This window comes from Carlito syrichta, unplaced genomic scaffold (assembly GCF_000164805.1).
Source record: "Carlito syrichta isolate Samal-C Ts95f unplaced genomic scaffold, Tarsius_syrichta-2.0.1 Scaffold302587, whole genome shotgun sequence".
In the NCBI taxonomy this organism is placed as follows: domain Eukaryota; kingdom Metazoa; phylum Chordata; class Mammalia; order Primates; family Tarsiidae; genus Carlito; species Carlito syrichta.
Window position 1 is genome coordinate 449,185 of NW_007246683.1, and position 12,250 is coordinate 461,434.

Consider the following 12,250-nt stretch of genomic DNA (forward strand, 5'->3'; position numbering starts at 1 on the left):
AAATAATAATCTCTACAAAAACATCTACTGTTAACCTTCCAGAAATGGCTAGTGCAAAGTTAAGTTGTTTTTTTCAACTAAACAGAAAATTACCAATATTTGCCTATGAGTAAATAACATTGTTCTTAGTGGTTATTGATGAGTCTGGGCAGATATAAAAGGTAAGAAGATGATTTGTATTTCCTTCCCAAAGATGAGTCGATACTTTTTTGGATTTCACTACTCAACTTGGCCATTACTCTCTCCACTGGATGTTTATCATCAGTAGGAACCCAGTGTAAACTTGTGCTCAAGATTGCCTGGGCTACTGGGATGTTTCACTTTAAACATCTCTTTTGTGTAGCTTGGTCTAAGCTGGGAAGGAAGCTCCCTATTTTTATTAATGATAACTCATGGGAGTGAGACAAGAAAAAACTTGGGTTCATTATTTTTCATCTCCTTTTATGTTCTGCTTTTCATTCTTTTCAATAAATATGATCTAGCCTTGATTGATGCTTGATTGATACTAAATGCCTAAATTTAGGGAGAACTTAATAAAAGTCAGTTTTAGTCTTCAGTTCCTGTCCTTTTAAAATTCTCTGACTCTTATAAAAGCTTACAAAATCCTCTCCGGGTAAATTGATGCCTTTTTGATCTTTGTTCCTAAAAAACATTTGATCTTATTCTTTCCCTGCCTATACCTCAGACAGCTTCTGGTTGCTCTTCAAAGAGTGAATTTATGTTTTCTTTTAGTATCAAAAATGTAAAAAACATCTTTCATTTCCAAATGATGTCAGATTTTTATTCAATGCCTAGCAGATAACAGAATTTCCAACATGAAGTACTTTTAGCTAACTGAACGTATTTGATAACAAAGAGAAATATTGTAAGAAACCTAGTCTAAGGAAATCTGATTTTTTTACTCATGTGCATGGTTTTCTCTTGTGTTCCAGATTTGAACTTTCTGTCTCCAATCTCATTACCCAGAAGTCTCCTGGAGCTGCTGCATTGCCCCCTGGGGCACTGTCACCGGTGTAGTGAGCCCATGTTTACCATCGTATATCCCAAGCTCTTTCCCTTGAGAGAGACGCCAATGGCAGGGCTGCACCAGGGGTAATCACACCTAAGTGGGCACCAGGGCTTACGCCCAGGAGAGGGATGCAGTGTCAGGGATTGGGGAAGCCATGCATGAAAGCAGTGCTTTGGCAGCAGCTGTAAAGGGTCATAGTATGCTTCCTATGACACAACTAAGTGAAACAATATGCATTTTCACAAGAAAACCACAGACTTCCCTTTATTCGTTAATTTTTTCGGTCACATACAGAACAGTTTTATTGTATATATTATTCAGAGTAACTCAGTTTTGTGGGAGTGATTTCCTGCTATTTCTCTATTCACAATAGTCTTTAGTCAATAAGGGATGCAAGAAAAAAATGTGTTGTATAATAGGACGAGCCCAGCCCTTCTATTTAATTGGTATTGCTAACCAAAAGCATGTGATTGAGTTCTACATGTGCACGCATGCGTGTTCCTGTGCTGAATTTCTAGCCCTTCCAAATAGCATTCTTATGCCACTCTACTTGTTGGCACATTGCCTTGAATTTGCTAAGAATGTTCACTAAATAAACCCCCAGTACTGGTAGTATAAAAAAAAAGAATACCAGACAATTAAAGACAAGAGATCACATGAAGAATACCCCATTTGCACAACTTAAGCTTATGGATTTTCTAAGTTTGAATTTTTTAAAGTTAAAAAGTATACTATAATACCTCACTTACCACCGTCGGATGAATTTTGGGTGAGTCATTTTTTCAGGTAACTTGAAGCTGTTATACCTCTTCAATGCCAAAAAGCGTATCCATTGTCATCACTTTTATAAAAACCTTTTCAAGATTTTCTTTCCTTCCTTTGTTTCCTAATACAAGGTAAGCAGTGCGTTGCAGTGTTCAGAGCTTGGACTTTGCACCCAGTAAGTCTGGCTCTTCTGTTGTGAGAGCTTGGGTAGGCAGCAGCACTTCTCGAAATGGAGATATGTCAGCCTGCGTTGCAGGGCCATGTGAGGATTAGCAGATGATGAAGGCAGACACCTGGTGCGTAAGAGGTGCTCCACAAATGGTCGTTACTGTTTCCATATCTCTACCCACTCTTCCAAAACCTTGTTCATCTTTTTCTTATTCTGGAAAATCCTGTGTTATTATTATACTTTGAGTCCCTATTTGAACTTTCTATATTTGTTTGTTTGTTTTTTAGAGACAGGGTCTCACTATGTTGTCCACACTGGTCTTGACCTTCGATTCAAGCAATCCTCCCAGTTTAGCCTGGCAAAGTGTTGAGATTATAGGCATGTGCCACCACTCCTGTCCAATTTTCTGCTTACAGGAACCCTGCTCCAAACCTTTCTAATTTGCTCCTTATAGTAATCTTAGGTGATTGGATAACCAAATTTGGTGGAATTGCATTTAAATTAGAGTAGAAAGAACTGAGTCCAGTTCTGAGTATATTACTACATGAGTAAAATTAACAAAGTAGACACATCTCTGAGAAGCAGTAGCACACAATGATCAAATATACAGGCCCCGATTCTGACCCTATCACTGGGAGACCTTGGGCAAATTACTAAACAATTCCTGAACTTAGTCATCAATAAAATGGGGATGATAATAATAACATCTACTTAATAAGGTCATTGTAAGGATTAAATGAGATCATGTGAAGTGCCCAGGGCAGTTCCTGGCATGTAAAAAATTCTAAGTAAATGTTAACTTTTATTAACTATTGCAGCTCAGAGACTTGTTTATTTCTTATTTTTGTTGTGTTTCAAATGTGAAGCAAATGATCTTCATATTAGCAAGATATCATCATAGGAAAATCTTAACTAATTTATTAAACTACAGTTAAAAATTATACGCATTATATTGTTATACAATTTCCTATGGAAAACATTTCCTTACTGAAAATGTGAAAAATGTAAACAAAACAATACGGTCAGGATGCTCAGTCAGTAGCTTTTCAGATTCTAAATACTTATTTTTTAAAATACCATGGTAATTTATGTATGTAAATAAAGTAGATCCTTCAAATAAAATTTGAAGATTACATTCTTGTCTTATCTCTATATGACATTTAGAGAACTTATTTGGTGTTTGCATTTTCTATTTACTGCTGCTGATGTCCTTGTGACAACCTAGAAAATCAGTGTGAGCAATCTATTGTTTCAGAACATTAAATAATAGTACTAATTTAGTAAAATGCTTATATCAAGTACATGGGACCAAGGCAGTGCCCTTCTTTTGAGTAAAACCAGAGTGCCTCAGTTAATAGCAGAGATGAAATGCCAAGGTACCAACGTGGCTTTCTGTGGTAAGTTAATGCTAGGGTCTGAAATTGAGAGTTTGTGGCTTTCATTTGGCCCACCAGACTGTGCTCCTTCCCATGTTGCCATGGAGATTGTATTAAAAGCATTGACTTCAGTTTCCGCCATAGTCTTTAAAGTACTTTCTTTTGTAACTGAAAACCAAATACTTGAATCTCCAGTAGCTTGCTGCTGAAAATAAAATTGATATTTTTTAACATCATAAACTCTAAAAGGTCTTGATAATATTGTTTTCTAATATAGTCAATTCAGTTTGCATTGCTTGTCATAAAATAATACATTATATTGGCCAATATCTAAATTAATATGGACATCTGGCATTATTTAAAAAGGAACATATTGAATATTCTTCTGAAATACCAAGTTCCATGAATGTGTTAGTTTCAACCTAAATTTAATGCAGCTTGAAGTAAAAAGAAAGTATATTATTTTTCATAAACAATAAATACCCAAACTTTCAAATATATAGCAGAGAATAGCTAGTAAATTCATGACTTTTGATCCTATGGGCATAGCAAATTTTCATTCCCAAAACTTATTGTCCATGTCTTAAAATGAAGAACTTCAATTTAAGATGATCATTTATGAGTAAAATGACATGTGTCTGGCTTTTCCAAGCATGTGTGGATCTTGTAAGTTCTGTATTTCTCAATAGGAAATCAGGCTACTCACAATTTTTCAGAGGCATTGGGTTAGTTTGCTAGAGATGCCACAACAAATGGGGTGGCTTAAACAATATAAATTTATTCTCTCTCAGTTCTAGAGGCTGGAAGTCCAAGATCAAGGTGTCATCAGGGTTGGTTCCTTCTCAGGCTGTGAAGGGGAATCTGGGTCAGGCTTTTCTACTTGGCCATCTTCTCCCTGAGTCTCTTCATATTACCTTCCCTCTACACACATCTGTTTCTGTGTCCCAGTTTCTCCCTTTTTTAAGGACACCAGTCATATTGGATTAGGGCCCACTCTAATAACTTCAGCTTACTTATTACATGTATAAGGACACTGTTTTCAAATATGATCTCTTTATTGGTCAACTCAAGCTGCTATAACAAAATGCTGTAGGCTGGATGACTTAAACAACAGAAATTATTTTCTCATAGTTCTGGAATATAGAAGTCTGAAATTGGGGTGCCAGCATGGTTAGGTTCTGGTAAGGGCTCTCTTCCTGGCTCTCAGGCAGCCAGCCTCACACTGTGTTCTTTCATGACAGACAGAAAAAGAATGAGTGAGCACACTATCTGGTGTCTCTTCTTATGAGGATACTAATCTTATCATGATGGCCCCATCCTCATGACCTCCTTTAAACCAATTATTTCTGGAATGCCCTCTCTCCAGATACCATCACACTGCGGGGTAGGGCTTCAACATAGGAATTTGGGGATGGGGAGGATACAGTTTATCCACAGTAGTCACATTATGAGGTACTGAGAAAATAGGAATTTGGGGCTGGGGTGGGGAATACAATCCAACCCATAACTATCTGCCCTCTGGCCAATAAGGTAGAGTTTATCTCTCTCTTACACAATCACTCAATGCAGTCCTGAATATTTCACTTCTAGTCACCAAAATTTGGAGATTTCTCCCCACCAGCAACTAATCAATTCTCCAGTGGACACCACCTGGGTGTCCTATAATTCCATTCAATTCTGTCACTGTCTTACTGGAGATAGCATCAGATCCTACAGGTTAAGGGCTCAGCCGATATGACTGCTTCCTCTTCAGATGCCAGTCACAAGTAGTAGGTTGTCACCTATTCTTCTGACCAACCAGCTATAAATCAGGGCTCTCAATACCCTCTCCTCGTGTTCAATTAATTTGTTAGAGTGGTTTACAGAGCTCATGGAAACACTTTACTTACTGTTTTAGTCTGTTTTATGCTACTATAACAAAATATGAGATTGGGTAATTTATAAAGAAAAGAGATTTATTTGGCTTATGCTTCTGGAGACTGAAAAGTCCAGGATTGAGTGGCCACACCTGATGAGGGCCTTCCTGCTGCATCATGACATGACAGAGGGCCGCCAAGCATGGGAGACAGAGAGACCTAATAAGACCCCACTCATCCTTTTTATCAGGAAAGCCACTTCCATGATAACTAACCCACTCCTATGATAATGACACTAATTGCCTCTTAAAGGCCCCACCTCTCAGTATTGTTACATTGGCAATTAAATGCTGACATAAGGTTTGGAGAGAATATTCAAACTCAGGTTTACTGGTTTATATGAGAATATAGTAAAGGCTATACAGATGAATAGCCAGATGAAAGGTAAGGCATGTAGGGAGGGAGCACAGATCTTCCATCCCTCTCTGGGTGTGCCACCCTCCAGGAACCTCCATGTGTTCAACCCTCCCAAAACTCTTCAAATACAGCCCTTTGGGTTTTTATGGAGGCTTGATTCCATAGACTTGATTGACTAATTCACTGGCCATTGGTGATAGAGTTGACCTTCAGTCCCTCTCCCTCAGCCTCCCTTCTCTCCCCTGAGGTCAGGGATGGGACTGAAAGTCCCAACCCTCTCATCGTGCCTAGGTCTTTCCAGTAATCAACTCCCATCCTGAAGCTATCTAGAGATCCCCAGCCATCAGTCATCTCATTAGCAAATGAAAGACACTTATTGTTCCAGAGATTCCAAGGGTTTAGGGACTATATATCAGGAAGCAGGATCTAAGACCAAATACATATTTCACAATATTACACCCCCTAAAATTCATGTTCTTCTCATGTGAAAAATAAATTCATCACATCTCAACATCCCCAAAAAGTCCTAACCTATCTCAACATCTTAAGTTCAAAATATCATCTTAACTATCATCTAAATCAGGTATGAATAAAACTCAAGATATTACTCATCCTGAGGCAAAATCCTCTCCAACTGTGAACCTGTGAAACCAGACAAAAATGTATCTGTTTCTGTCATATAATGGTGAAACAGGTATAGGATAGACATTTCCATTCCAAAAAGGAAAACATGAGAAAGAAAAAAGAGGTCACAGGTCTCAAGTCTAAAACCTAGAAGGTAAAATTCCATCAGATTTTAAGGCCTCAGAATAATCCTCTTTGGCTCCCTGCTGTGTCCTCTGGGCCCACCAGAGTAACAGCCCCACCCCTTCAGTCCTGGAAGAACCAAAGAGGTTGCTCTGCTCTCTAGGAATAGAGGAGGTGGCCCCACCCTGGGTCTTTCTCCTCTTCCCCTCAAGGATAATATGTGTTTGCAGCTGCATAGCTTCATTGGCCCATTCCTGCCTACAGAATCTCAGAAGTCTGACAGGCATCTTTATGTCTTCCCATCTCTGTTTTGTTCAGTCCAAGTTAGAGCATTTCTACTGAAATGGTTGACTGGATCCACAAGTCACATACCTAGTCTGTTTACAGATGGCCATCTCACCATACTCTTGGTGTTCTCTTCAAAGCATGTTTTCTCATTTTTCACAATATGAATAGGCTGAGAATTTTCCATATTTTCAAGTTCTGGTTCCTTTTTGCTGAATAACCTCAATTTATCTCTCTCCTTCTGCATTTTACTCACATCTATAAGCAGCAAGGAGAAACCAGGCTGTGCCTTTAACACTTTGCTTAGAAATCTCTGCAAATCTAAGTTATCACCTAAGTTCTGCTTTCCATCCAAGAAGACATAACTCAGTCAAATTCTTTGCCACTTTATAACAAGGATTACCTTTCTCCTAACTTGCAATAACATGTTCTTCATTTCAGCCTGAGACCTCACTAAAAGCTCTTTTAGTGTTCATATTTCTAGCAACAATCTGTTCTGACAATGTATTTTCTAGACAATAGAAATGCTCTACAGCTCCCTCTTTCCTTTGTTAGGCCTTGCCAGAACCTCCTTTATTTCTACCAACAGTCTCTTCGGGCAATATAGGCCTTTTCTATTATGCATGCAAAACTCTTCCATCTTCTATTCATTACCCAGATTCAATGCCACATCCACATTTTTAGGTATTTGTTAGAGCAGCCTCCCACTTCCTGGCAGCAAAATCTCTCAGATATTTTTCTCTCAGATTGAGAGAAAAGAGGTAGATAACTGATTTTAAGGAAATGGCTCTCACAGTTTTAGGGGCTGGCAAGCTCAAAACAGTAGGGTAGACTGGCAGCCTGGAAATTCAGATAAGAGTTGATGTTGTAGTGTTGAACTCGAATTCTGCAGGGCAGTAGGCTGGAAATGCAGGCAGGGTTTCAGAGTTGCAGTCTTAAGGAGAATGGCTTCTACTTCTTCATGCTTAAAGCCTTTTAACTGATTAGATGAGACCTGCCCACACTATAGAGGGCAATCTACTTTACTCAAAGACTGCTGATTTAAATGATAATTATATATTTTTTAAAACTACCTTCAAAACAACATCTAGGCTGGTATTTAACCAAACAGTTGAACATCATAGGCTAATCAATTTGACATGGAAAATTATCACAGGGATTTAAATGGTCTTACTTAAATCATCAGAGTATTTTATCCCAATGATTCTTTCCATATTGCTGGGTTAAGTTTTAGCCATAACAGATACTACAGCGTATATTCAGATTTTGCTGTGGCGACATCTCTGCTTTTGTGCAGTCAGACCCTGGGATATAGTGGAAAGAATTCATTTGTCTTAGGGATCAGGAGCTGAGCTATATTACTTGTAAGCTGAGCTGTATTACTTCTCTTAATACTGTAAGTTAGGTACTGTTGTAAGGTTGAATCTTATGAATCATATGCCTCAGCACTTCCATATGGTCCAACCTAATGTCCTATTTTATAAGGGACACAGGAAGATTAGAAACTGGGCCAAGGTCTCAGAGCAGAACTGAGATTTGAACTCTAATAGTCTGACTCCTATCTTTGTTTCAGGCCCTGTACTGTATGGTTAGCCACTAAGTTGGTCACCATATAGCATGAAGAAATTTTGAAATGGTATTCATAAATAGAAAATTAAACATTCTTTAATACACTGAACAAGATACTTTTGAAATATATATGTGGGCAACCCCCTGGGGTCCCCTCCCACTGTGGGAGCTTTTCTGTCCTCTCAGTAAATCGTGCTTTCTAAAAAAAAAAAGAAAAGAGAAATATATGTGTGTGTGTATGTACATGTACTCATGTGTGTGTGTATGTGTGTGCGTGTGTGTGTGTGTGTGTGTGACTGTGGTTTTAGTGAATACAATGCAAAGTTCAAAAGGATGTAGCTCCTACTCTTTACTATGGTTATCTTGGGAGAGAGGAATGAGGAGGAATGAAGAAGTCAACTCTGTATACTCAGGATACAGTTTTAGAAATCTACAAAATAATAATTTTTTAAAAGTTACATCTAGAGGAATTCTCTCAAGCCCTTTGCCCAAAACTTTATATAGGTTAAAAAGGAAAATGTAAGATTGTTATCGCAAAACTTTTTTTGTTTAATTAAAAATGTTTAAGTAGGTTGCATAAAAGTTTGCATAGTGTGATCCAATTTTTGTCAGAACAATTATGGATGTGAATATATGTGTATATATGTGTGTGCGCACATATATAGTATCTACATACCCATACATAACATACTTAAACAATTGTATTTATGTAGAAAAGGTCTTGAAGGACTCATACACCAAAGTAACAGTGGTTTCCTTTGAGTAATGTTGAATTTTGTAAAAAGCTGGTATTTCTTTAGAAATTAAAAATATTTTTAATTATTAAAACATTAGTAGGCCGATGGTTTCTTTTAAAAAATACTTAGGGTTGTTTGTTGGTAGTGGCAGTGGTAAGATGGCTGCCCATGGGGTCTCCACAGAGTTCTTGGCACTGAAGGAGTTAATTCAGCAGTTCACCGCCATCACCAGTTGGCCCCTGGAGCTGGGAGGTGGCTCCAGTTCCAAAGGCCTCTGGACTGGATGGGCGCCCATCTGGTCTCACAGTCCCCATCACCTGTTCCCACCCCAGAGTGCTGTCCAGGGTCCTCAAGTCCTGGCTGCCTCCCTTGGGCCATCAGGGATGTGACATAGGGACAGTGACATCATGGATTGTGATATCGGTGACTGTGACTCAGAATGGTGACCCAGGAAACCTGGGTGGGAACTGGCCACAGCACTTTGCAGTTGTGTGGCTGATCCAGGCGCTCTGGGCCTTACGTTGACGTAGCTCCAGGTGGTGGGATGGCAACCCCAGCCGGAGTCTCTGGATAACTGGGGCTGCTGACAGAGGGCAGGGAGGAAGCTAGAGCAGCTACCCACACTCCCTGGCCTCTTGGAAGACTCACACAAAGGAGGGCAGGGGAATGCAGGCAGTGCACCTGAGGGAGAACCTGCACCTGATGAAGAGTCCTGTACCTGGGAGAGAGCCCTGCACCTGATGGAGGAAGTCTTGCACCTGACGGAGACAATACTGCACCTGAGACAGAGCTCTGCATCAGATGGAGAGAGTCCTGCACCTGAGACAGCACCCTGAACATGGGAGAGAGTCCAGCGCCTGAGGTAGGGCCCAGCACTTGAGGGAACCCTGCACCTAGGAGAGCCCCAGAACCTGAGGGAGAGCCCTGCACCTGAGACAGAGCCCTGAACCTGGGAAAGAGTCCTGCACCTGAGGGAGAGCCCTGCAACTGATGGAGAGAACCCTACATCTGATGGAGAGAGTCCTGCACCTGACACACAGCCCTGAACCTAGGAGAGAGTCCTGCACCTGAGACAGAGCCCTGCACCAGGGAGAGAGTCCTGCACCTGAGAGAAGAGCCCTAGAAATCTCTACAGTTCCTAACCTGCAGTGATGCTAAGAACCCCTCTCTGAAATTTCCTCCATGTAAATACATTTTTTTGCGGGGGGGGGGACTTTGAAGTTACTTTCAAGTTGCTTGGAAGAACACATCATCTCATTTTTCAATCTATCTGGTCAGTCAACAAACATGCTTTGAACTTCTAGTGCCAGCCTAGTGCTGTGGAAGGTGGTGGCACCATGGACTTCAGTCAGGTCACTTGTGAGCTCAGGTGTACATAGCTTGGTTTTTGGAGGAGTTCTTGGTCTTCCAGGCCAGAGTGGTTGCATGAGAGTGCCAGGTGTCTGGTCATTGTTATGTTAGGATAGAGACCATGTTGGAGGGTGTGTGGCACTGACCTGATCTTGTGGCTTCCTTTCATCCTTAGAAGCAACCTAATCCTCCCCTCTCCCACTCACTCATAGGAAAATCTCTTCTATGTAGCTTGTACCTGGTTTCATCACTTATGAAATGTTTCACATTTCCTTGCCCTTTTTGTGAATATTACTTCTAGGAAACCAAGTAATATTGGTAATACTAACATTATTTGCATATATTTGGGGGAATTTTGTTTTCTTTCAGCCGAAGCCTATTCATTGGCACCCTCTTAAGGTGACTTACGAAATTTCCCACAAGTGAAATAGTCTTCAACAAGCTGAAGTAAATTGCTCTTAACTGTTTCTTCCTCATTATAACATCAAAAATGTAATGATTGACCATCTGCTGTGTACCGTGCTCCATAGTAGGTACTGGAAATTGTGCTTTGACCAAACCACCTAATTCTTTTCACATAAATATCTCATTCACTGTCTAGTGCAAGGATCGATCAAGAAAGAAACAAGTATGTGATTCTGCACACAGAATCTTCCTGTGAGGGAAAGTTACTATTAGCAGAAATATAACAAACAGATGCAATATGTTATTAGGTGACTCTTCAGTAAGTTAATCCATACACAAGCTCAAGATTTTGTCTGATTAACTCTGTCTTATAAATATTATTTTTCTTTTGGCTTGAATTTCTGTATGAGTCAAAGATAAGCTTTTTGTTTTTAATCAGGAAACGCATTTGCAGGAAAAAAAATCCCACATTTCTTATGATTTCCATGGTCTCCAATATGTGCCAACAGCATTATGATTTGATTCATTCGTTTAAAGAATAGTGGTATTTCTGTATTTTAAAACCAAGCTGAAATGCTCTTTTTTCTGCCTTATCTGTAAATACACATTCAGAGTTTCTAAAGCAACAAATGTTGTCTGGTGTTCTAGAATTGTAGAATTTATCAGCATCTTTTCTTTAAACTATAGAGCTTATTGCTTAACTCCAAGTTTCTCCCCTAAAACTCTCATGTCTCTGGTGTCAGAGTTTTGGATTTTAAAGGACTTACCCAACACAAATCCATTCTTAAGGCAGCAAATTTGTTGGTCTACTTGTAACAACTCAGATACTAATACAACAAACAGATACAATATGTTATTAGCTGAGTCCCCTCAAAGCAATAAGCACAATAAGCCTTGGGAGCACAGATGTGACACCTCCAGGATACTCACCCAACCCCCTTGAGCTTCATGTGGAGTTAATGACGACCCAGTGGGCATTGTGCTTCAGTGAACAAAGATCCCAGATCTTCATGGAGTTGGATTCTTTTGCTTGGAAGCTTTATTTTAAAAAAAACTTAATGGTTGTGGTATGAAATGTGTTCCTTCTGTGACTGATTTGCACTTAACATGACATAATTATCTTTTAAAGAAAACACAGAGTTTTGTCAGTTAATCCCCCAAAATGCACTTGACATTTATGATCATTTTGTGTCTGAGATTCATCCTCTTGTAGCATAAAAATTATCTGGACAGGGATTCTAACAAACTATAATTTTTAGAAATTAGAGATAATACAAAAGTATCTAAAAACTTAAAATTTACATACTTTCCTGAGCTAAGAAAAAGTTTCAAATGTGATGCTTGCCTTTTCATCTTCTAGTTTGTGTGTGTGTGTGTGTGTGTTGTTGTTGTTGTTGTTGTTGTTGGAGTCAAAGTCCTACTCTGTTGCCCAGGCTGGAGTGCAATGCCATGATCACTGGCACCGCAGCCTCCACCTGCTGGGCTTAGGCGGTCCTTCCACCTCAGCCTTCCAAGTAGCTGGAACTACAGGTGCCCGCTACCACGCCCCGCTAATTTTTTTGTTT

The 12,250-nt window shown here is 39.6% G+C and overlaps 1 protein-coding gene across 4 annotated transcripts in view; it reads left to right on the forward strand.

Moving 5' to 3' along the window:
- The window catches only part of LRRC28 (leucine rich repeat containing 28), a 139,828-nt gene that overhangs the window by 119,076 nt on the left and 8,502 nt on the right, over positions 1–12,250 (forward strand). For 2 of the 4 annotated variants that reach the window (XM_021711800.1, XM_021711798.1), the window contains one exon: positions 933–1,092. The exons of the other annotated variants lie outside the window; for them this stretch is intronic. In XM_021711800.1, coding sequence (XP_021567475.1) covers positions 933–1,092 — 160 coding nt within the window. The remainder of the gene's footprint in view (positions 1–932; positions 1,093–12,250) is intronic. 4 annotated transcript variants of the gene reach the window in all.